Genomic DNA, 26,983 nt, shown 5'->3' with positions numbered 1-26,983 from the left:
CTTTTGGCCATGATTGTATGTACAATAATGGGAGGTCATTCAAGTATTATCATAAATTCTATTTGGCGATACAAAAAAAAAAGTCCATAAAAACCCGACTTTGCCTAATATACTGTATGGGTATATTCTTTGACCAAGGGATACGGCCTCTCACCATTGCACATATAGTAATCCTACCCTAAATGGGCAGATGTATGTACCCATACAAAAAGGAAACCATAGGAATTAATGTGTATTGAGCTTGACTACAATTTTTAAAAAACAAATCCCCTCAGGAACTCAATGTTGAACAAATTGTAAACAATTTTTGTAAGAAAAAGAAAGGGAGGCAATCTTGCATACGTCCCCGTATAGACTAGATAGTAGTAATAAACGTTCACAATAATAACCACAACAAGAGGAAAATCTTGTATATTCGTCTTGGAGTATTTGACCCGTCGTCCATTCCACGATTTTTATATTGTCCCAGTCCATGTTATGACTTGTAAGGAGTGGTCACACAAAAAAACAGGATTTTTGGGTTGCTTACCGTAAAATCTGTTTCTCGGAGCCTTCATTGGGGGACACAGAGACCATGGGTGTATGCTGCTGCCACTAGGAGGCTGACACTATGCACAAAAAAGGTTAGCTCCTCCTCCGCAGTGTACACCCCACCGACCGGCAGGAAATTCCTCAGTTAGTGAGAAAGCAGTAGGAGAAGTAACAGAATAGATTGAAAACAGAACAGACAACTCAACTGTAAACAGCCAACAAACATAATAACAGGAGTTGTAGAACATGGGAGGGTGCTGTGTCCCCCAATGAAGGCTCCGAGAAACAGATTTTACGGTAAGCAACCAAAAAATCCTGTTTTCTCTGTCACCTCATTGGGGGACACAGAAACCATGTGACATCCCAAAGCAGTCCCTGGGGTGGGAAAAACAAACTTCCATCAGGCCAGCAGACTCACTACCGCAGCCTGCAGGATCCTTCTACCTAGGCTGGCGTCCGCCGAAGCGTAGGTGTGGACCTTGTAGAATTTCACAAACGTGTGAACCGACGACCAGGTTGCAGCTTTGCAAAGCTGCAGCGCGGAAGCTCTGTGACGTACCGCCCAGGAGGCCCCCACTGCCCGGGTAGAATGCGCTCTATTTCCCGGAGGGGTCGCTCGATGTTTGACCCAGTAGGCCTCCAAAATTGCCGATCTGACCCAGCGAGCAATAGTGGCTTTGGAGGCCGGCTGACCTTTTCGCGCTCCATCTGGAATGATGAAGAGAGAGTCTGTCTTCCGCAAAGGAGTCGTCCTAGCTAGGTAGACCTTCATCGCCCTGACCAAGTCCAGCTTGTTTTAGGAGCGCTCCCGAGGGTGAGTTGGACCCGGACAAAAGGATGGGAGAAAAATATCCTCATTCAGGTGGAAAGTGGACACCACTTTAGGAAGGAAAGAGGACGGAGGCCGCAGAACTACCTTGTCCTGGTGGAGTACCAAGAAAGGAGAGCGGCAAGAGAGCTGCCAATTCCGACACGCCGGATGGAGGTGATGGCTACTAGGAAGGCTACTTTCCATGAAAGGAGAGATAGGGAAAACCTCCCTGAGAGGTTCAGAGGGAGGACCTTGCAGGACCTCGAGAACCAGGTTAAGATCCCAAGGATCTACGGGCGCTCGGTACGGAGGAACCGTATGAGCCACTCCTTGAAGGAAGGTTTTGACCTGAGGACGAGAGGCCAAGGTCTTCTGGAATAAAATGGACAGCGCCGAAACTTGACCCTTTAAAGAGCTGAGGGCGAGGCCTGCATCAAGCCCTGCCTGAAGAAACACCAGGACAGAAGGGAGCGAGAAACACATGGGCGGAATATCGTTGGCTTCGCACCAAGTGAAATAGGCTTTCCAAGTACGGTAATAAATCTTGGAAGACGATGGCTTCCTGGCCCGGATCATGGTATGAATAACTCGATCCGAAAAGCCTGATTGTTTCAAAACCTCGGTCTCAACAGCCAGGCCGTTAAATTGAGCGGCTGAGAATTGGGGTGGCAAATCGGACCTTGAGACAGCAGATCTGCCCTGTCTGGAAGTTTCCAGGGGGCTTCCGCGAGAAGGTTGACGATGTCCGCGAACCAAGCCCTTCTGGGCCAATTCGGGGCGATGAGGATGACTGGAATTCCTTCCGCCTTGATTTTCTTCAGCAGCCTGGGAAGAAGAGGCAGGGGAGGAAACAGGTAGGGGAGCTCGAACTGCGACCAAGGAATGGCCAGAGCGTCGGCGCCCACTGCGAGAGGATCCCGAGCCCTGGATACAAACTGTGAGAATTTCCTGTTGAGGCGAGAAGCTAGCAGATCTACGTCCGGGGTTCCCCAACGACGGCAAAGCTGAAAAAATACTTCCGGATGTAGGGACTACTCTCCCGCCGCGAGACCCTCGCGGCTTAGAAAATCGGCGGCCCAATTGTCCACGCCGGGAATGTGCACCACGGATATTGCCGGGACTGAAATCTCCGCCCAAAGAAGAATCTTGGACACTTCTGCCAGGGCTGAGACACTCCGCGTCCCCCCCTGGCGGTTGACATATGACCACTCCTTACAAGTCATAACTTGGACTGGGACTATATAAAAATCGTGGAATGGACGGGTCAAATACTCCAAGACGAATATACAAGATTTTCCTCTTGTTGTGGTTATTATTGTGAACGTTTATTACTACTATCTAGTCTATACGGGGACGTATGAAAGATTGCCTCCCCTTCTTTTTCTTACAAAAATTGTTTACAATTTGTTCAACATTGAGTTCCTGAGGGGATTTGTTTTTTAATAATTGTTGTCAAGCTCAATACACATTAATTCCTATGGTTTCCTTTTTGTATGGGTACAAACATCTGCCCATTTAGGGTAGGATTACTATATGTGCAATGGTGAGAGGCCGTATCCCTTGGTCAAAGAATATACCCATACAGTATATTAGGCAAAGTAGGGTTTTTATAGACTTGTTTTTTTGTATCGCCAAATAGAATTTATGATAATACTTGCATGACCTCCCATTATTGTACATAGAAATAATGTGCCCATACATAGGGTTAATCTGTGCTTTACACCTGCTTGAGTATGGTCCATGTCTTATTTGGATGTCCATAATATAGTTCCATCTATGCTATGCTTCTTTTTTTGTACATAGAAATAATGTGCCTATATATAGGGTTAATTTGTGCGTTATTTTTGGGCCAATTTGGTTAATTGTAAGTCCGTAATAGGTTTCCATCTGTACTATGGCCCTCCTTTATTTTTGCTGTCTAATATCCTTATTACATTCTATGTATTTCTATTTTTTATAAGTTTTATGGACTCTGGCTGCCCGGGGTGACCGCTGTGAGCACGCGACCGCTGGACGGTTTCTGGGATATTAGCAACAAAAATCCCATAGGTAAAATAAATGGTGTGGATACAAGGGACAACCCTGCTCCAACACCATAAACATAAGCTCTGCAACTGATATGAAAAACCAGGAGGAGCAAAAAGAGCATAAAGTCACATAATTGTAATAAAATGTCAAAATTCTTTATTTAAATATCAACAGTGCAATACAGATCATAATGAGGTGCTCATGAATAAATATGGACATATATCCCAGGGAAAACCCCCCTCAAACTCCCCAAGTTGGAAACAACCCGGCAAGTATGCAAAAAATATATATATAGATATAGCACGAAGCCCCAAAAAGGGTCCTATTACCATATTAGTCACCAGGGGACGGAGTCATATCAAATCAGTAACAAAAATGGGGCTTTAGTGCTACCTAATATAAGAGCATAGTGGCAATAGATCATAGAAAATGCTCATAAAAGTTTTCACAAGAAGCCATGTGGCAACTTACCAGGAAGGGGAGAAGAGGGAGAGCCCAGCGTAGGTACCCCCGACGCGCGTTTCGCGACGTCCCCCGTCGCTTTATCAAGGAGGCGATAACGCTAAGTGTCCCAGTAGGGCCTTAAAATAACCCCTAACCCCGATCATGTGACCGATATCGGCCAATCACAATGGCGCTTGCGGCGCATGCGCCATGACGTCTGCAGGGCCTGCCCTGCAGCCTGGCGTCAAACACAGTGCGCACACGCCGGAAAAACCCAGAGCAGTGCACACCATGTAAAGAGACACCGGCCACAGCGCGGAGCCGCAGATAGCATGGCGATGCGCTCGGCCATAAGGGCACAAGATAGTAAGGATGTAGGCACAATACCACGGATCAAGGAGAGAGATGGAATTACAATAATATATTTAGTGGCCTTCTACCACCATGTAGGTCTATACGCCAGAGTAAAATTCATCTCAATAACATATATAATTTAACCCTCTATCTTCCTGCAAATATTGGAAACCACCACAAAGAAAAATATATGACGCATATGCAATGAGATCATTAATATAATGCAGACTCAATAAGCATATAATAGGTTTCTGGGATATTGCAGGAGGCGGCTTTCGGCGCCGCGTCCCAGTCACGTGACTCGGCTCTGCTCACAGTGGGCGGAGTTTGACTCGCAGCCCGGCGCTTTGCCGCGTCTCGTGATCCTCCGGAGCCGCCTTGTCGGGACAGTGTGCGCCGCTATAGCGGGGCGCCGTTGGGACACCCGGACTTTATAAGTACATAAACTCACTGCTGGAAAGTGAGCATATCTAGCGGCGATTTGATAGGTTGAAAGGAAGGTATATTCCTCCCATATGAAGGACCGGTACCTCCCCCTTTGTTTATTCATTGGTCCTTTGTGGACTGAGGTGTGGGATATATTTGGCCATAGTAGGTCTTTGGACCAATCAGAATCTATGTAAGAATATACAATCTGGTACGTGACTTGTTATTGTAACGGTCATAATATAAAGATGTGCTCCTGCTGGTGTGATACCAACCCCCGGAAGAAGGCTGAACCCCCGAAACGTGCGTTGGGGCTCACACCATCACCCACAGGAGGTAAACAATTAATCTCTGCACTATTTGAATAGGACTACTGGCTATTGATATGGTAATTACCGTGCCTTTGTGGCACTCTCTCACAGTTATACAGCGTCTCTATGAGGGATTGTTGGGGTCTTTTTAGATATGTGCAAACCTCTCTTTATTGTAAATGTGTGTAATGGGGTTTACCTTTGGGTTTCCCACTTTAATATATTGTATGTTATGTATGTCTTTTTGGCTATTCAATAAAAATTATATTTTTAAATACTCTTTTGGGTTCATAATTAAGACATGTACTACCTTACATTATACCCTGATATTAGCGCGGTTTACGCACAATTGGTGGTCTTGTATTTATTTCTTTGTAGCCACATAGTGGGCCCCATGAATGATTTTCTCTGGTGGTCCCAAGGTGCTCCACTCCAATGCTGCCAACGAGTAAGGATTAAATTACTTTAGATGAGGTGGGAGGGTTGGTATTTCGATAGGACACATTATGGGGCTATGGGGAAATGAAGGGAATATTGTGAAAAGGGGAATAATATAGCGAGGGACAGTAGGGTGGGAGACTTTATGCAGAGTGGCAATGTGGGAGGATATTTTGGAATGCCTCTCTATTCCCTTTGCCTTTATCGGTGGCTCATAGGTTAATGTCACCTTGCTATTGAAAGGTGACATTAAAGATGGATGCCACAGTCTACAGGAAAGCACCATCACCAGCTTCCAGCCTTTCACCAAACTACTTAAACCAATCCTAAAACCAGGGGTCTAACTGGTTAAATACGAATGGATTTTTTACGTGTGGTGCCACAATGTGCAAGACTTGTAAGTTTGTGCAGAAATGCCCCCATTTTACTGACTCTAGTAATAAAGTCGCATATCCAGTAAAAACGCTTTTAAACTGCAGCTCACACAATGTAGTGTATGTAATGGAATGCAGAGTGTGTCATCTCAAATATGTCGCCAGCACCAAGCGCCAACTAAAGAATAAGGGAGCATGTTACTGATGTCGCGAATAGTAAAGTAGATAAAAACACATCTCAGATTTCCACTCATTTTATCAATCAACAAAATAGTAACTTGGAATCTCTAAGAATCTATGCGATTGAAAAAGTCCATAAACCACCAAGAGGAGGAGACGTAGAAAAAACGCTCAGAAAGAGAGGCCTCGTGGATGTTTAAACTGGAAACTAGAATTCCACAGGGTTTAAATAAAAAGAGACATGATGTTATTTTATTGATATAATCCCAACAGATTGCATAATTGGAAGGAATATCATTATCATGCTAAGTTTTGATAATAACTTTTATATCTTTTTCTTATATAGAGATGTTTATCATGAAAATTTGTTGTATACAGCTTATTTCGACAGACAAGGCTTTAGGCTGTGTGCACACGTAGAGGTTTTTTTTTTTTTCGCGTTTTCACGGCATTTTTTAACTTGCAAAATTGCCACAAAAAAGGGGGAAAAAAAAAGCATCCCATGTAATCCTATGGGATTCCGCAATGCTGTGCTAATGCTGCGGATTTTTCCGTGGAGGAATCGCATCACGGAAAAATACGCAGCATGCTCATTCTTTTTGCGGAATTGCGGGAATTCCGCACACATAGGAATGCATTGTTCCGATTACTTTTCACATGTGGCTATGCCCACCTTGCACAAAGTAAGCGGATAATTTGCGGATGGTATCCTGTGTAAAAAAAAAAAAAAAAAAAATTAAAATAAAAAATCATGATATTCTCACCTTCCGGCGTCCCACGCAGTGTTCCCGATCCTCGCGATGCTCCCGGCAAGTCCTGTTCCCAGCGATGCCTTGCGACCATGGCCTTTGATGATGTCGTGGTCTCACGAGACCGCTACGGTATCGCGAGACCGCTATGTCATATGGGGTCATTGTCGCAAGGCATCGTTGGGAACGGGATTTGCCAGGAGCATCGCGAGGATCGGGAACACTGTGTGGGACAGCGGAAGGTGAGAAGATCACGATTTTTTATTTTTTTTTAATTATTTTTACATTCTACCTTTTACTACTGATGCCGCATAGGCAGCCTCAATAGTAAAAAGTGGGTCACACTTGTCAAACACCATGTTTGACGAGTGTGACAAACCTGTCAATCAGTTTTCCAAGCGATCTGTAGCATTCTGCAAGCTAATTACGCTTGTAAAGCGCTATTTTTTATCCCCACCTTAACCCAATTTAGCTGTGTGAATATTTTTTTTTTTTAGTTCAACATAGTCATAATTATGTCTTGTCTTTGGTAAAATTAACATTTGCAGCAGACTATTTGTCTGTTCGTTGCTTTATCTATGCTTCATATTTTCAAAATATTGGTTTCACTATATTGTTGAGCTGGATATTTTCCTTTTCGTAATTTTAATTCCTCCCCCAAAGAGATTTTAAATGATCTTTTTACATACACAAAATCAGCAGGGAATGATTTAGGATTTGAGCTCAGATGTAATTGAAATGCTACCATATCAGTCACATTTGGATTGGCAGATGGAGCGCTCTTCACGCTTGTTAATGCTCTGTTCATAGAGGCATAATAATGAATCGATTTTCACACAGATCACATTGACTTGAAGGTGCAGGATAAAAAAAAAATGGTTAAAAAATAAATGTACAAAATTTATTTTAGCTTAGAATTATAATATAACCCACATAAAAGCATAGCTTTTACTCCACACTTAATACAATTACTTCTGCCGACGAACTCCGTGCTTGCTTGATAAGAGACGGCGTTATTCCACATCTCAGTCTCTGATATCCCATTTTGAAATATTGGGAAAAAAATGCAAACAATTGCAAGGATAATTTCCACACAAAATGGAAAAAATGGGAACCAGCCTGTCCCTATAAGAGACAGGAGAACACACAAGACTATGAGAAGCTTGTACCGAACGGATCCAGTCACCATTGTCTCTGCGATGCTAAGTCCATATTACTTCCCTCTCATTTTTCTTCTTTTCAATTCTTTCCATTCACCCTCCTGTGTAGATAAACTGTGGAAAAGTTCCTTTACCTTCCTCTTCCTCTCTGAATCCCTGCAAAGAAAAAAAAAAAAAACACAAGACAATGGGTCAGTTAAAGAAGGTAGAAACATGTATCAACCGTCCTCTAATGGGAAACCGGAAAGTCATCCCCTACATAATTCCAGGAAAAAGTTATAACAAAAATAGTTTGAAAAAAATAAATAAATCACATTTTTATGAACAATTCTGGAATAAAATACACTTGCAGTCCCATGCCACCAAACTTAGAGAACATCACTGATGTCAGTAATAGTTGATATTAGCAGCGCTCTTTACAGGACGTAAATATGAAGACAAAGGACGTTTTCCATTGTCCTCACTGCTAATATTAAATTTGATGAGGGGCGCTACATAGGCACCGCTGATCTCCTGGCAGACGCTGTCTGCAACAATTCTGCAGGTAATTCATTCTCTTGCGCCAGTTACTGACCAATAAAAGTAAATAAGCTTGTTACCTCCACAATTGGTAGCACCAGGGAATCACCCTACAATAAGTCAATGTCCTACCCCATTACGAGCTTTGCACCAAGACTTAGCATGCTCAGTCAGAAGAAAAAGACAATGACAACTTCTAGACCCGGGGTTATGGCTTCTCATCCGTGCAGAATAGGATATTAGTTGGCTGGGGGAAGAGGCCTGGAAAAGGGCAAGAACCCTAATGGCCGACTGCAGGTGGATGTCTTTTCCTATTCTAAAGAAGACTCTGATTTGGTTGAAAATCTAGTCATGATGCCGGGGTCAGACATGAAGTTATAAGGTGGCCATCTTCAAAAGATGGCACTAGAGAGTCACCTTGCTTCTTTCTGAAAGAGACCAATTTACATAGGTTTTCCCCAAGGTGCAGGGCCTGGTCTTTACCTTACACCCCTGGACCTTAGTCATCAAGGTGACTCACATATACTACACCCTCTTTATTTGAAAAGAGTTTCTTCAGCAGCTGCAGTTGATATTTTATAGTTTCATGCAGCTGCAAACCCATCTGTAGGCTTCTTTTGTTCTACCCCTTGCTCTTCACAAAAGAGGTTATTCAGCATCTGAGGCATTTAGTTTAAGGATACGTGCCCACGATCAGGAACGGCTGCGGGTCTGACGCTGCGTATTTATACAGCTTTTAACCCACAGTGGCAAGTGTTGACAGCATAGTGGATGGGATTTCATGAAATCCCACGTGCAATATGCGTGCATGTGCGCCTGCGGATCACCCGCGGACACCAACATGTGGCACAACTTTTAAGACTACAGTATGCCAATTGCTCTTGCAGAGACGCGAGTCTCTGCAACAGAAATTAAGAAATTACACCAATAGAATGTATTGAATGTGGCCAATCTGTACGGTTCAGTGAACACATGCAGATTTACCTGTGTTTAATAGAAGGCAGCGCTTTGGATTCACTGAACATGTGCTGTCCAAAACACTGTTATTTTCAGATCGTGGGCACCCGGCCTTAACTTTATACACCCTTTGAGACCAGGAGCCTTTTTCCAATACGCAGGGCATAATGACTATGAAAAGTCAGTAGAAACCCGCTCCCACCCCCCAAAAAAAGGACGTCAGACAAGACTAACCTCTGTGCAGTCTCTTGAAGTTTCTCTCTGGCCAGGAACTGATTGTCCCTGCGGATTTCTCGGACGGCGCCCTTAAACTCCCTCTTGTGTTTATGGATCAGCCTCTTTCGCTCGCGCTCCACTCTGTTGCATCCCTGTTTCCTGCCAAACTCCAGCCTGCCAAGTGAAAGCAACAGAAATGACCAAAATTGTGCCAAAAAAAAAAAAAAAGACCCTCAACAGTCTCAGTTGTATCAGAAGTCACCACACTGAGTGGGTACCGACACCAGGGTGGCAGCTCTAAATTTCCCGATACATAAGCTGGACATACTCACACTGGCATGACTTTGGGAGTGAACATCTTCTTTAGGATGGGCATCTGTTTCTCAAAGACGAGAGGACTGTAGGGCTTCGAGCTGTACTTCCCAATATCTCCTAGTATGTTCTTACATGCGTCCTGAAGCACAAAAGATACTGGTCTCTTACCGGTATAGAATAGGTCCATATGTACACTATGAGGCCACACGTAGCCCTAGCCTGGATGGACAATCACAGCACCGACATGTAAATCTAAACTCTATATCCCAAATTACAACATATAAACTCTAGAGCTGCATTCATAATTCTGCTTTTATCAGACACAGTTGTTTAACATAAGGAGCAATCATGCAGCACATCTAATGGTGCAAATCACCAGGCAAGCCATGTGAAGACATGGAGCAAACCGGGGAGGCTAGGAAACTTCAGATCTGAAGCCAAGAGAATGGTATACACAGACTGCATATCAGTGCAGAAATCAGGCTTATGATTGGCGACAGCGGTCAAGAACGGCATGTCATGGGACAGCAGCACTGCTGAAGTCAGTGATTGATAGCAGCAGTTATGTGAACAGAGAGCACATGATCACTGCTGCAAAGTCAGTCAAAAATGAGGTGGTCTTAACATAGAAGTGGATCATGAACGATTTAGTTCCCCCTCTGAACCCTCTTAAAATAAAATTAAATTCTTCAATTTTATAACCAGTCCTCCACCTAGGACAAAATATTTACCTGGATTTTCTCAGGGTATGTGTTTCGGGGCAGATGTTCGCAGATAACCTTCTCTATTGGACCGAAAATCTCATGAAAGGCAGGTAAAGTGCTATAGTAGTCTAAACATCTCTGGACCAGATCCAAACACACCGAAATGCACGTCAGCCTACACAGGAGCAAGGCAGAAAGCGTTAGCAAAGAACAGTACGTCTATGAAAATGTACAGAGTGGAAAAAAAAAAGCCACCGATGGGCTGCAGTGGTCATACACACTGTCCAAGTGATGTCACCGCTGCAGTCAAAAAGAGACCCAAGCAGCGGAGATGGACACTCCCTGCTCTGTTGAGTATTTTAGGTATACAAGAGCATTTGGGGTCCCCTTTCCTTATAGTGGAAAACTCCTTTAAAGTGGTTCTCTGCTTGGTCCACTCCCTCAATTGTTAGATTGGTTTCCTAACAGGCAAAATCAGATCAGATCAGAAGTGATCTCTATGAGAATCTGGTAGTAAGTGTTCAACTTTCCTGCAGCGCCAACTACAGAGGAAGATAAAGCATTACATGGTTCCCCCTGCAAATCAATAGGTTAATTGTATAAAGCAGGGCAGGACGGGTTCTGCAGAGATGTAAATGTGTTTCCATTTTGGAAATCATTTTTTGTCAAACACAGAAACCCCTCTATAACTAAGAAAAGAACTTTCCAAAAATTGTTTAGGTTAGTCCCAACTACAATCCTTGCAATACAAGAAAAATGGAAATGTGCTAGTTAACATTTTGCTTAAAGGGAATCGGTCACCCTTTTTTTCCCCTATTGGCTGCCGGCATAGACATCAGGGGCTTATCTACAGCATTCTGTAATGCTGTAGATAAGCCTCCGATGTAACCTGAAAGAGAAGAAAAACACGTTATATTATACTCACCGAGGTGGGCGGTCCGATGGGTGTTGCTGTCCAGTACGGCGCCTCCCATCTTCATGCGATGATGTCCTCTTCTCCCGTCCTGAAATGGCTCCGGCGCAGGCGCATTGCTCTACCCTGACGAGGGCAGAGCAGAATTCTGTAGTGCGCAGGCGCCAGACCTCTCCCGACATCTGCACCAAAGCCATTACAGGACGGAAGAAGAGGATGTCATCGCATGAAGGAAGGCGCCGGACGGGACGGCGACACCCATCAGACCAGACCGCCCACCTCGGTGAGTATAATATAACGTGTTTTTCTTCTCTTTCAGGTTACATCGGAGGCTTATCTACAGCATTACAGAATGTTTTAGATAAGCCCCCGATGTCTATGCCGGCAGCTCAAAGGCCAAAAAAAGGGTGACAGATTCCCTTTAAGTTATACATTGACATCAGAGGGTAAGGTCCTTTCATCGATACTCACTTAAAATGATTGATCTCCGTTTCATCCTCTGAGTTTAGGCCATTGATTGCCCTCAGGGGCAGATTCTTCTTCACCCACGACGCAGCGTCCTCCGTGTTATCGATCAGCAGTAACTCCGAGAACTTCCCATGAAGTTTGAATGGAGGAACCACAACATAATCTGTCAAGATAAAGAAAACCAAATACACTAGTTATGAGACTGGACACAAAAGAAAATGCTGAGGTAGACCCCACAGTACTACAGGGAGGGCACTTTGGGCAGCGTGCCATCTATTCACACAAGTTTGCAATCTTCTGCTGCAGACACTACGTGTTAGTGCCGAGAAGAGAGAAGATTCCTTAGGTCTTCATGACAACCCTGGAGATAACTAAGGAGACCTCCAGAAATCCACCACCCGGTCTCAACCAGTGTGCACAGAAAATGAATATTTTGGGTACTTACCGTAAAGTTTTCCCCTTCATTGGGGGACACAGGAAACCATGGGGTGTATGCTGCTGCCACTAGGAGGTTGACACCAGCAGTATATACCCACCAACTGGCAGGAAGATCATCAGTTAGTGAGAAAGCAGTAGGAGAAGCAACAGGTATACAACTATCATAACATAACCACAACGAACAAAAAACAAGGGCGGGTGCTGTGTCCCTCAATGAAGGCGCCGAGAAAGATTTTACGGTAGGTAGGTACCCAAAATCTTTATTTCCCTATCGCTTCATTGGGGGACACAGGAAACCATGGGACGTCCAAAAGCAGTCCCAAGGGTAGGTAAAGGTGGTACCGTCAAATCAGAGCTCGGGTCACTGCTGCTTGCAGGACCTTTCTACAGAGATTCGCATATGACTAAACCTATATGTGAACCCTGTAGGACTTGGCAAAGGTATGACAGGAGGACCATGTAGCAGTCTAACAAATCTACGAGACCAACGCCTGGCGGTGGGTGACAAAGGAGGGCCACCACTGAGCGAGAGGAGTGTGCGGTGACCTTAAATGGATGCGATCTATCCATTAGTCGGTAGGCTTCAGAATAGCAGAGTGAACCCAGCAGGCCTCGATAGACTTGGAAAAACAGCCAAGACCTTTATGAGTACATTCTGGGATAAAGAACAGTTAATCTGCACATCTGACTGGTGCTGTCCTGGGAAGGTAGTTACAGAGAACTCTACCAAGTACAGTTTGTTTAGAGACCATACTTGATAAAGAAAGGGAACACAAATGGACAAAAGGAAGAAAAAAAACAGTATCCTCATTGGGGAGAAATACAAAAAAAGACACCTTAGGGAGAAAGGATGGTAGCGGATGTAAGTCTGGTTTCACATTAGTGTTTTTTAGCGCAGCGCATCGTGCATGTCCATGCGCATGTGCCCCTATGTTTAACATGGGTGCGCATAGTCTAGCGGTTGCACGCATTTGCATGCGTTTTTCGTGCGCAAGCGTTTTTTTTGTAGTGTGCGCCTAGGTGTGCCAGACACAACCTGTTGCATTTTTGGTCCGTCCAACAGGTGTCAAAAAACGCTTGCGCACGGAATGCGCCAAAATAACACATTACAGTCTATGCACACGCCTGCATTTACAATCGCATGCATTTTAAGAGTTAGCATGGCTAGAAACTTGTTAAAACGCATGCACCTAAAAAAAAAGCAAATGCATGCAAAACGCATGATGTAATTTTTGCATGCGTTTTTATTGCGCACGAAGCGCAGTGCTAAAAAACGCTAATGTGAAAGTAGCCTAACACCACCTTGTCCTGGTGACACTCTAGATAAGGAGGAACAAGAGATCTGCGAGTTTGGAAACTCATCTGATAGAAGAAATGGCAACCGGGAAGGCAACCTTCCAGGGAAGGAGTGAAAGGTGTCTCTTAGAGGTTTGAATGTTGATTCTTGAAGAACATCGAGCACTAAATTGAGATCCCAAGGTGTTACCGGAGGCCGGTAGGGGGGAATACAGTGCTCAACTCCCTGCTGAAAGGTCTTGATCTGCAGGTGAGACGTTATAATCTTTCGAAAAGGATGGAAAAAGCAAAAACACCTGTCTCTTGAGAAAACTGAAGGAGAGGCCAGATCTCAGACCCAAATGTAAGAAGGACAAAATGGAAACAGATGCTAGGGGAGGTCTGATTAGTTACAACTAGAGTTGAGCGACTTTTGGTTTTTTAGGGTCGCGTTTCGTTTCGTGAAACCCGACTTTTCCAAAAGTCGGGTCGAGCAAGATCGTCCGATTATAGGGAAAAGTCAGGGTCGTCACGAAACACGAAACCCAATGTAAGTCAATGGGGAATAAAAGTCGGCAGTGAGAGGAGGACAGGAAACACACCTACAGTGCCCATTTGAATGCCAAAAGCATCAATTCTTCTTTCTTAAGCTTGTCAACCTTAATTAACTTCATAATACAAGTTACGCACTGAAAAATGGGGGTTATTTGGCTAAAGTTGTGGGGGGGGGAGGGCTGGCTGCAGGTTTTCATGTGCCCTGGGCGAAAGAGCGCCCCTTTAACACATACCACAACTCATCATGCTCCGATACGGCAGAGAAATAGTGGTATAGTACAATGAAAAATACCTCACTTTTTACATCTCATGACGAGGCCCATCTATTTCTCCATACAGAATCATTGGTCCCATATAATGTTTGAAACAGTATATGATGAGCTCCACATAATGCTACAGTATATGTTGGTCCCCATGGATGAAGCTCCACTGTCTTATGGGCCCAAATAATGCTCCAAACATAATGGGCCCCATTTCTAATGCTCTAGTGTATAATGGGCCCTGTAAATGCTGCTCCAGTGTCTGATGTCCACCTTTGGAATGTTCCAGTGTATGGTGGGCCCCATCTATCATTCTCCAGAGTATAGTGCTCCCCAAAAATTGCTGTCCCAACATTGAAAACAATCAAATAAGTCTCCTCGCTAGGGAATCCCTGTACTTGTCTGGACAGGTGCTGTAGCTTGCTTAACAGCTCGCCAGCCGTTCTCACGCCCAGTATGGATTACACGTGATTGCACAAAGGTTAGAAAGGGTACCGTATCCCTGGATAACATGTATGGATAGTGTACACATTCAAAATATATGTCTATACAGCATGAGGCAGGCTCAGACGGTGTTAGGCCCAGTATGGATTGCACGTGATTGCACAAAGGTTAGAAAGGGTACCGTATCCCTGGATAACATGTATGGATAGCGTACACATTCAAAATATATGTCTATACAGCATGAGGCAGGCTCAGACGGTGTTAGGCCCAGTATGGATTGCACGTGATTGCACAAAGGTTAGAAAGGGTACCGTATCCCTGGATAACATGTATGGATAGCGTACACATTCAAAATATATGTCTATACAGCATGAGGCAGGCTCAGACGGTGTTAGGCCCAGTATGGATTGCACGTGATTGCACAAAGGTTAGAAAGGGTACCGTATCCCTGGATAACATGTATGGATAGCGTACACATTCAAAATATATGTCTATACAGCATGAGGCAGGCTCAGACGGTGTTAGGCCCAGTATGGATTGCACGTGATTGCACAAAGGTTAGAAAGGGTACCGTATCCCTGGATAACATGTATGGATAGCGTACACATTCAAAATATATGTCTATACAGCATGAGGCAGGCTCAGACGGTGTTAGGCCCAGTATGGATTGCACGTGATTGCACAAAGGTTAGAAAGGGTACCGTATCCCTGGATAACATGTATGGATAGCGTATACATTCAAAATATATGTCTATACAGCATGAGGCAGGCTCAGACGGTGTTAGGCCCAGTATGGATTGCACGTGATTGCACAAAGGTTCTGAAAGGGTACCGTATCCCTGGATAACATGTATGGATAGCGTACACATTCAAAATATATGTCTATACAGCATGAGGCAGGCTCAGACGGTGTTAGGCCCAGTATGGATTGCACGTGATTGCACAAAGGTTAGAAAGGGTACCGTATCCCTGGATAACATGTATGGATAGCGTACACATTCAAAATATATGTCTCAGGAGGCAGGCTCAGACGGTGTTAGGCCCAGTATGGATTGCACAAAGGTTAGAAAGGGTACCGTATCCCTGGATAACATGTATGGATAGCGTACACATTCAAAATATATGTCTCAGGAGGCAGGCTCAGACGGTGTTAGGCCCAGTATGGATTGCACGTGATTGCACAAAGGTTAGAAAGGGTACCGTATCCCTGGATAACATGTATGGATAGCGTACACATTCAAAATATATATCTATACAGCATGAGGCAGGCTCAGACGGTGTTAGGCCCAGTATGGATTGCACGTGATTGCACAAAGGTTAGAAAGGGTACCGTATCCCTGGATAACATGTATGGATAGCGTACACATTCAAAATATATGTCTATACAGCTTGAGGCAGGCTCAGACGGTGTTAGGCCCAGTATGGATTGCACGTGATTGCACAAAGGTTAGAAAGGGTACCGTATCCCTGGATAACATGTATGGATAGCGTACACATTCAAAATATATGTCTATACAGCATGAGGCAGGCTCAGACGGTGTTAGGCCCAGTATGGATTGCACGTGATTGCACAAAGGTTAGAAAGGGTACCGTATCCCTGGATAACATGTATGGATAGCGTACACATTCAAAATATATGTCTATACAGCAGGAGGCAGGCTCAGACGGTGTCAGGCACAGTATGGATTTGACGGCCCAGATTACACAGCGGAGGAGCAGGGAGAGGTAAAGATTGCAAATGCTGGGGCCCTGCCCAAGCAAGGGGGGCCCACTCGTGGGCGTCGGTACTGGCACTGGGCCCCTCATAGTACAGCGGTGTGTCTGACGGCGGGTGTGCACCACCACCGTCAGAGACACTTGATTGCACTATGAGGGACCCTGTGCCAGTGCCCGCGCCCAAGAGTCGGCCTACCCACCTGTCCAGGGCAACGGCACTCGCACGGTGTCGTGCGGTAGGTGGTGACCCCGGCCATGGGGGGGAGGCAGCACAGTTAGGGAGTTTTAGAAAGTGGCATATGTTGATGTTGGACATTCAGCTGATGCAAAAGGCGAAATAGGTGAAGTACCAGGAAGAGGTGGACCAAAGCAAGCCATTTTTCTGTCACCCTATGTGTCATCAGGGGAAGGTGGGACAAAATCCTTGGAAACCCATGCGTGGTTCATTTTAATGAAGGTTAGATCATCCACATTTTGGGTTGACAGACGGGTCCTTTTTTCTGTCAGGATTGATCCAGCTGCACTGAAGACTCTTTCCGATAGCACACTTGCAGCTGGGCAAGCGAGCTCCTGTAAGGCATATTGTGCCAATTCAGGCCAGGTGTCCAGTTTAGCGGCCCAATAGTCAAAGGGGAATGACCTGTGTGGGAGAACATCGATATGGGAGGAAAAGTAGTTTGTAACCATAGTTGACAACTGCTGTCTCCTGTCACTTTCCATCGATGCAGTATTACCAGTTATGTGAGCGGTATTTGAAAAATCAGTCCACAACATTGTCATGAAACCCCTGTCTCCAACGCCACTTCTGCTGTGTGCACCACGAACACCTCTGCCAAGCTGCCCCCGGCCCGTACGGCTCGTGTGAGAACCATCACCGCTGCTGTGTGCTGGGAATGCCTCAAGCAACCAATTTACCAGAGTTGCTTGTTTATTAGCCAATATTAGGTCAAGGTTCTCCTGTGGCATGATGTTTTGTAATTTGCCTTTATAGCGTGGATCCAGGATGCTGGCCAACCAGTAGTCGCTATCGTTCATCATTTTGGCAATGCAGGGGTCCCTTTTTAGGATCCGCAAGGCATAATCTGACATGTGGGCCAATGTTCCCGGTGTCAATGATGCACTGCGAGTGCTGGGTGGAGGAGCACTTTCTGGCAAATCCACATCCCTAAAGTCACGCACAAACCCTGTACCAGACCTTGCCACGCCAACATTTTCACTTGCCCCACGAGATGCATCCTCCTCCCCTAAGTAATCATCCCCATCATCATCCTCCTCCTCCTCTTCTTCCTCCACCTCGTCCAGGAGAGGTCCCTGAGCAGACAATGGCTGAATGTCATCAAGGATTCCCTCCTCCTCTTCCTCCTCATCAACATTGGCTGCAGACGCCTGCTCCTTAAGGTGCGTCAAAGTTTGCATGAGCAGACGCATAAGTGGGATGCTCATGCTTAGGATGGCGTCGTCTGCGCTTACCAGCCATGTGCATTCCTCAAAACACTGAAGGACTTTACAAAGGTCTTTCAGCTTCGACCACTGCACACCTGTCAACTCCATGTCTGCTCTCAAAGTGCCAGGCCGTGTATCCTCCCACAAATGCATTATGGCCTGCCTCTGCTCGCACAGCCGCTCCACCATGTGCAGGGTGGAGTTCCACCTTGTTGCAATGTCGATAATGAGGCGGTGGTTGGGAAGGTGGAGCAATCGCTGCAGCTTCTGCATACGAACGGAGTGTACAGGCGACCGGCGGATGTGCGCGCACAGTCTTCGCACCTTCTGGAGCAGGGCTGTTAACTCCGGATAATTTTTGAGGAAGCACTGCACCACCAGGTTCAAGGTGTGAGCCAAGCAAGGTATGTGGCTGAGTTTTGAAAGGGCTATGGCTGCCACAAAATTACGGCCGTTATCACTAACTACCTTGCCTGCCTCAAGATGTACACTGCCCAGCCATGACTCAGTTTGTCTCTTCAAGTACTCGGCCAGCACCTCGGCGGTGTGTCTGTCGCCCAAACACATCATCTGCAACACAGCCTGCTGACGCTTTCCACTAGCTGCTCGATAGGGGGACACATCGTGTGCAACAGTGGCAGCTGCAGATGGAGTGCTCGTACGACTGCGCTCTGTGGACGAGCTTTCGCTTCTGGAGGAGGAGGAGGGTCGAACGCCTACGGCCAACTGTTTCCTATACCGTGGGCTAGGCAGCACTGTCCCACCACCGCTGTCCCCTGTGGACCCTGCATCCACCACATTAACCCAGTGTGCAGTGATGGACACGTAACGGCCCTGGCCATGCCGACTGGACCATGCATCAGTTGTGAGGTGCACCTTTCCGCTCACTGACTGCTTGAGTGCATGGACAATGCGGTCTTTCACATGATGGTGGAGGGCTGGGATGGCTTTGCGAGAGAAGAAGTGGCGACTGGGTAGGTCATAGCGTGGTACTGCATAGGCCATGAGTTCGCGGAAAGCTGTGCTTTCCACCAACCGAAAGGGCATCATCTCAAACGAGATTAGTTTGGCAATGTGGGCGTTCAAACCCAGTGTACGCGGATGAGAGACTGAGTACTTTCTTGACCTACTCATAATGTCTGGGAGGGTGAGCTGGACTTGAGAGCTGCATATGGTGGAAGTAGCGGTGGACAGGGCGGACTGAGAGAGGGTTGATGATGGTGATGGAGTTGGTGTTCTTTCTGATGGCCTAGAATCAGTCTTTCGTTGATATAACAGTGGGATTCCCTGACTGCTGTGGTCTTGCAACGACACCTCAACATTTTCTGCTGTGCTAACCGGTGGGCTTACAGTAGGGGAAACAATGTAGCGTTGCTGACTACCTTCGTTGTGATCAGTTGCACATGTGGCACTTGAGGTTTGGTGTTGTGTCCACGCTTGCAAGTGCATGCTGGTTAAATGTCTAAGCATGCAACTGGTATTCAAATTTTTCAGATTTTTCCCTCGGCTAAAAGTCTTTGCGCACTTCTTACAGATAACCTTGGCCTGATCATGAGGATTTTGGTCAAAAAGTGCCACACTGCACTCTTCCTACTTTGGCAGACATTTTGCGGCCTAGCACGCTGTGATCTTTTGACCCTCTGGACAAGCTGTCCAGCAACTCTTTTGATGTTTGGAACCTGTCTTTGGAGTGCTCCGGGCCTGCCAGATAACAGCTGTTGCAATGTCGATGTCTGCTGTGGATGCTCCTCATCTGAGCTATTGGAAGCAGCACCCTCTTCCCCCAATGGATGCCAATCTGGGTCAACAACTGGGTCATCCATCACCTCCTCTTCTATGTCATGTGCACCTTCCTCTGTGTCACCGTGTATGGTGGTATAGTGTGCGGGAAGGGGCACCTGAGTCTCATCAGGGTCAGAATCTGGCTCTGTACACTGCGAGGACAATGTAGTGCTCTGAGTGAATGTACCAGCAGAATCATCCATCAGCGGCTGTGCATCAGTGCACTCCATGTCAGATTCATCTTGGCCTGGGTAATTCACCATTTCACTTGATAATCCAGGCATGGTATGTGAAAACAGCTCCATGGAGTAATCAGTAGTATGGCCTGCGTCATCCTTCAATCTTGGTTGGGGTGAAGGACACAAGGAAAGGTGTGGTTCATAAACATGAGCCTCCAATGACGACTCAGTGCTTTTACTTTTTACAACTGAAGAAGAGGAGGCGATAGAGCTGGAGGCTGAGTCAGCAATGTAAGACAAAACTTTTTCCTGATGCTCTGGCTTTAAAAGCGGTTTGCCAACTCCTAGAAAACTAAGCATTCGAGGCCTTATGTAGCCAGACGATGACGCAGGGTCAGCACCTCCTGCATTCGGTCCTATTTTGCTCTTGCCACTACCATCAGATCCACCACCAACACCATCATTACCAGCTGCCAACCCCCGCCCAATTCCACGGCCTCTTCCACCAGCCTTCCTCATTTTTGGTAGAAATGTAGATAAAATCCAACAAACTATATAGTAATGTAAAACAAGGTACAAGGTGTCTATAGGACAGGGGAGATTTTGAATTTCTGCAGACACTTGTGGACACTGGACACTTTTGGATTGTGTGAGGCCCACTGATATCTAAGCGCTATGTGACAGGCTCGATGGCACAGCTGTGACAAAAGTGACTAGAGGATAAGGGAGATTTTGAATCTCTGCACACACTTTTGGACACTGGACACTTTTGGATTGTGTGAGGCCCACTGATATCTGAGCGCTATGTGACAGGCTCGATGGCACAGCTGTGACAAAAGTGACTAGAGGATAAGGGAGATTTTGAATTTCTGCACACACTTGTGGACAGTGGACACTTTTGGATTGTGTGAGGCCCACTGATATCTGAGCGCTATGTGACAGGCTCGATGGCACAGCTGTGACAAAAGTGACTAGAGGATAAGGGAGATTTTGAATCTCTGCACACACTTTTGGACACTGGACACTTTTGGATTGTGTGAGGCCCACTGATATCTGAGCGCTATGTGACAGGCTCGATGGCACAGCTGTGACAAAAGTGACTAGAGGATAAGGGAGATTTTGAATCTCTGCACACACTTTTGGACACTGGACACTTTTGGATTGTGTGAGGCCCACTGATATCTGAGCACTATGTGACAGGCTCGATGGCACAGCTGTGACAAAAGTGACTAGAGGATAAGGGAGATTTTGAATCTCTGCACACACTTTTGGACACTGGACACTTTTGGATTGTGTGAGGCCCACTGATATCTGAGCGCTATGTGACAGGCTCGATGGCACAGCTGTGACAAAAGTGACTAGAGGATAAGGGAGATTTTGAATCTCTGCACACACTTTTGGACACTGGACACTTTTGGATTGTGTGAGGCCCACTGATATCTGAGCGCTATGTGACAGGCTCGATGGCACAGCTGTGACAAAAGTGACTAGAGGATAAGGGAGATTTTGAATTTCTGCACACAGTTGTGGACAGTGGACACTTTTGGATTGTGTGAGGCCCACTGATATCTGAGCGCTATGTGACAGGCTCGATGGCACAGCTGTGACAAAAGTGACTAGAGGATAAGGGAGATTTTGAATCTCTGCACACACTTTTGGACACTGGACACTTTTGGATTGTGTGAGGCCCACTGATGTCTGAGCGCTATGTGACAGGCTCGATGGCACAGCTGTGACAAAAGTGACTAGAGGATAAGGGAGATTTTGAATTTCTGCACACAGTTGTGGACAGTGGACACTTTTGGATTGTGTGAGGCCCACTGATATCTGAGCGCTATGTGACAGGCTCGATGGCACAGCTGTGACAAAAGTGACTAGAGGATAAGGGAGATTTTGAATCTCTGCACACACTTTTGGACACTGGACACTTTTGGATTGTGTGAGGCCCAATGAATATCTGAGCGCTATGTGACAGGCTCGATGGCACAGCTGTGACAAAAGTGACTTGAGGATAAGGGAGATTTTGAATCTCTGCACACACTTTTGGACACTGGACACTTTTGGATTGTGTGAGGCCCACTGATATCTGAGCGCTATGTGACAGGCTCGATGGCACAGCTGTGACAAAAGTGACTAGAGGATAAGGGAGATTTTGAATCTCTGCACACACTTTTGGACACTGGACACTTTTGGATTGTGTGAGGCCCACTGATATCTGAGCGCTATGTGACAGGCTCGATGGCACAGCTGTGACAAAAGTGACTAGAGGATAAGGGAGATTGGATTGCTTTTAAAAAAGCAGTTTGCGGAGCAGTGGGTAAACAGCAATGCAGGAAGCCTTAGAAGGCAGCCCAACAACCAACACCACTGATACACCACTATATAGCCTCCCTTTGCACTGCACACACAGTGACTGGTGTGTTGTGCAGGCCAAATCGCTAGCAGCAGAAGCAGTTTTTTTGTCTTCTTCCCTGCCTAACGCTCTCCCTACAGAATCAGCAGCAACCTCTCCCTATACTAAGATCGGCAGAAGTAAGATGGCGGTCGGCGTGCACGCCCTTTTATACCCCCTGTGACGCCCACCAAAGCAAGCCAATCACTTGCATGCCCTTCTGAAAGATGGTGGTGACCCGTGCCTATGTCATCACGTTGCCCACAGTGTCCGTGGATCCTGATTGGCTGAAAAAGAGCGCAAAACAAACTTTTGAAACGCGACTTTGGCGCGTAAGTCGCCGACCTCGTGGCCGACCTCATCCTAGGGTCGGGTTTCGTTTTGAATTTTTTCGACCCGTTTCGCTCAACTCTAGTTACAACCAAGCGTAAAGATTTTCCACGAACGATGGGAAATGCGAGAAAAGGAAGGCTTCGTAGCTCTGAACATGATCTGGAAAACCTGATTGGAGAACTCGGCTTATTTCAGAAACATGGTCTTAGTCATGCTGTTAAACAGAGTGACAGAGAATTCTGGTGGGACACAGAACCCTGCGAGAGAAGATCTGGAAGTTCCTGGAGTTTCTATGGCGTGCCTGTGAAGAAGTTGATTACTTCTGCGTATCCAAGTCTTCTGGGGTGATGAGAATGATAAGCACTCCAAAGCGTCAGTGCTGATTGCTAGAGTGACGTGTGATCTGGAGATCACATGAAGAATTTTGTGACTTAAGACTGGATTATCAGGTTTATGTCAGGAAGCCCTCAAAGGAGCCAAATGTCATGGGAGACTGAATGATTCAGGGACCACTCGCCGCCGGCGGGAACCTCTCGGCTGAGAAAATCGGCGGCCCAGATCTCCACTCTTGGAATGTGCAGTGCCAAGATCATAACCGAATCTGCACTTCTGACAATACTGCTAGACTTTGGGTTCTTCCTTGAAGGTTCATCTCTGTCACCGCTGTGGCATTGTCAGATTGGACCCAAAACTAATGGTAGAGAATAGGATCCTTGCTAGAAAAGTAGAGCAAGAGGGAGGGACCCAAAATCCAGAATGTTGATGGGAAGAGACGATTCCTGGGCTGTTAAGTTATGAAAATATGCTCCTCAATTGAGAAGATTGGCTTCTGTAGTAGCGATCTTCCTACATGGTGTGGGAAAGATCTACCGCAATTGACTAGAGGAGATTAAGTCCACCAGACTAGAGACTTATTTATCCGGAGAGGGGCATGATTAGTCGATACAGGGAGTGAATCGACCAGTCCCATTTTGATGGCAGAAAAAGAAAAAATTGAAAAGGATGAAAGTAGGCAAATGGAACTTCTTCATTGATGCAACCATCTTACCTAGAAAGCTCATGCAGAAGTGGAGCAAACGTACAAATGTGACGGAGAGAGTCCCACATGATAGGATCAAGGGATTTTCCTTGGGTAGAAAAAAGCTCTTACACATATGGTGGTCTTGTTTGGCGCTTCAACCCTTTAGGAAAGAATGTAAAGCGCCATGGAATAAATGGCGCTAGAACAATAAATAATAATAATAATAATAATAATAATAATAATAAGTATCCACAACCATGCGCAAAGTTTTGGGCAAACACGCCATTTTGAATCCAGAAAATGTTTTATTAATTTTTCCACTCTGGCAGAAAGATAAAGAAGCGAACAAACTGGCTCAATTTATCCTGGTAGTCGGGAAATCTTTGATCCCCATAAATTGGAATACCGCAGTCACACCCACTAAACAGCAACTTTATTCAAAAATTGATCAAATTTTTTACGTAGAAGAACTAGCAGAAAGAATAAATCATAGTTCGGCTAAATTTAATATTTGGATATACTGGTCCCAATTTAGGACACAAACATCCTTTCACTCAGTAATTACATTGTAATTTTTTATTAGACACATATCCCAAGGTGCTACCTCCATTCCCAATTCCCTTCTTCACCACTTGCCCACCTGCCCCTTTGATCCCACCCCGTCTTCCCTTTCCTAGTCTCTTGTTATCTCCTCGTCAACAAAAATTGAAATCTGCAACTGTCTATTATTCTTTTGCTTGCAGTGTTCGAAAATCTGACATACAAAATAACATTTGCTGTCTCTCTTGAATATTTGTGCTACTGTTTTTAGTGCTGAATTGATTGTGTTCTCAACCACTGTTTGCTACTTGCAAATTTTTCGAAAGAAAGAAAGAAAGAAAGAAAGAAAGAAAGAAAGAAAGAAAGAAAGAAAGAAAGAAAGAAAGAAAGAAAAAAAAAGCTCTTGATCATGCTGTGTCAAACAGCATTCCCAGAAAAATCAATATGATGGACCGGGACCAGAGACAATTTTGGGATGTTGATAACCCAGCCAAGATGGAGAGGTGACCAGATTGCAATAATGGGAAAAGAGCTCCAAACTCCGAGTCTGCGGCAAGGTCGCAACTCAGAATCCAGGTGCCAAGGAATAACAGTGTGGAGCAAAGAGCCGGAAAAAAACACGTGAATGGCGAAAAAGGACGATGCTGATGTGGACTCTAAATTGCTTGGAGGACGACTGGTCCAGCTTAAGGAAATTAGTACTGATAACTTGAGGTTTCTTGGTACCTCTTGATTGACTCAGACCATCTTGGTAAGGAAGTGGGTAAGAATCCTTACATGTTTAACAGCTTACCTTGATGTAAGAAAATTCCAAAAAAGGCAGTATTATCAGCGAGGTCTTACCATTCGAAGGAGGAGCTCCAGCGAATGCCTGGCACAGGAAACAGAAAAGGCAGAGACACAGTCACTGACATGACCAGTTGGGCACAAGTGCCAACCCTGTGACTCGCAGGGTCAGACATAGCCAGGGACTCCCCAAGTTGAAATGGGTTGTCCGGGTGAGACAGCGCTGGCCCGAGAATTATAATTTAAAGGGAATCTGTCACCCTTTTTTCCCCTATTAGCTGCCGGCATAGACATCGGGGGCTTATCTACAGCATTCTGTAATATCGCTGTGTGTGACATGGATCAGCGACCGGCCCCCCTGCCGGGTATCGCTGATCGTGCAGGATTGTCCTGGGCCAATTTTTGATTGTTGGTCTCCTGCTGGCCAGCGCGCATCGCTGTGTGTGGCAGCGAGAGACCAGCGATCAGCGACGCTGGTTTCCAATGTAAACAGCGGGTATCTAAGAGCCTCAGCTCTTAGATACCCGTTGTTTACATTGGAAACCAGCTTGCTCGCTGGTCCTGATCGCTGGAGGGGCTGTCTATGTGACAGCTCACCAGCGATCAACCTATCGATGTCCCAGCGATCCCATCCATGTCGGATCGTTGCTGGGATCGCTGGGACATCGTTAGGTGTAATGGGGCCTTAAGAAAGAACTAAGTACAGAAACAAAGATCTCGGTAGACCCCTTGGGGCTGCACAATGAACAGCCATAAGGATCATTGTAAAAGTAGGACCTGACTCACTGAATAGTGGACAGAGCACTAGAAACGCTGTTAATAGTTATGTTGACAGGTGGTGCATCTGAGTCACTAGATGGTGCGTGGTAAATGGTACGCATCTCTGGATAGTGTGTATGAGACATGGACCACTGCTACATTCGACCATTAGGTATGTGGTAGATGGTGTATCTGACTCACCAGACAGAACAATAGTACCGCTGCTGCATTTGATCAGGAGGTATGTGGTAAATGGTGCATCTGATACACTGGATAGTGGTCAGAAAATGAGGACTGCAGCTGTGATCGACCATGAGGTACAGTTGTGGCCAAAAGTATTGACACCCCTGCAATTCTGTCAGATAATGCTCAGTTTCTTCCTGAAAATGATTGCAAACACAAATTCTTTGGTATTATTATCTTCATTTAATTTGTCTTAAATGAAAAAACACAAAAGAGAATGAAGCAAAAAGCAAAACATTGATCATTTCACTCAAAACTCCAAAAATGGGCCAGACAAAAGTATTAGTACCCTCAGCCTAATACTTGGTTGCACAACCTTTAGCCAAAATAACTGCGACCAACCGCTTCCGGTAACCATCAATGAGTTTCTTACAATGCTGTGCTGGAATTTTAGACCATTCTTCTTTGGCAAACTGCTCCAGGTCCCTGATATTTGAAGGGGGCCTTCTCCAAACTGCCATTTTTAGATCTCTCCACAGGTGTTCTATGGGATTCAGGTCTGGACTCATTGCTGGCCACCTTAGAAGTCTCCAGTGCTTTCTCTCAAACCATTTTCTAGTGCTTTTTGAAGTGTGTTTTGGGTCATTGTCCTGCTGGAAGACCCATGACCTCTGAGGGAGACCCAGCTTTCTCACACTGGGCCCTACATTATCCTGCAAAATTTGTTGGTAGTTTTCTGACTTCATAATGCCATGCACACGGTCAAGCAGTCCAGTGCCAGAGGCAGCAAAGCAACCCCAAAACATCAGGGAACCTCTGCCATATTTGACTGTAGGGACCGTGTTCTTTTCTTTGAATGCCTCTTTTTTTGTCCTGTAAACTCTATGTTGATGCCTTTGCCCAAAAAGCTCTACTTTTGTCTCATCTGACCAGAGAACATTCTTCCAAAATGTTTTAGGCTTTTTCAGGTAAGTTTTGG

At 45.6% G+C, this 26,983-nt stretch overlaps 1 protein-coding gene across 2 annotated transcripts in view; it reads right to left on the bottom strand.

Moving 5' to 3' along the window:
* Window positions 1-7,533: 7,533 nt before the first annotated feature.
* Window positions 7,534-26,983, bottom strand: part of LOC141088482 (nucleolar protein 14-like) — a 397,129-nt gene continuing 377,679 nt past the window's right edge. For both annotated transcript variants that reach the window (XM_073574573.1, XM_073574574.1), the window contains 5 exons: window positions 11,902-12,061; window positions 10,545-10,692; window positions 9,831-9,952; window positions 9,517-9,672; window positions 7,534-7,962 (listed from right to left, as the gene is read on the bottom strand). In XM_073574573.1, coding sequence (XP_073430674.1) covers window positions 7,860-7,962; window positions 9,517-9,672; window positions 9,831-9,952; window positions 10,545-10,692; window positions 11,902-12,061 — 689 coding nt within the window. In that variant the 3' untranslated portion in view covers window positions 7,534-7,859. The remainder of the gene's footprint in view (window positions 7,963-9,516; window positions 9,673-9,830; window positions 9,953-10,544; window positions 10,693-11,901; window positions 12,062-26,983) is intronic.

The sequence above is a fragment of the Dendrobates tinctorius genome, unplaced genomic scaffold (assembly GCF_039654945.1).
Source record: "Dendrobates tinctorius isolate UK_male_01 unplaced genomic scaffold, ASM3965494v1 ptg000039l, whole genome shotgun sequence".
Lineage (NCBI taxonomy): Eukaryota > Metazoa > Chordata > Amphibia > Anura > Dendrobatidae > Dendrobates > Dendrobates tinctorius.
Note: the sequence above shows the minus strand (reverse complement) of the source record. Positions and strands in the feature narration are given on the sequence as shown.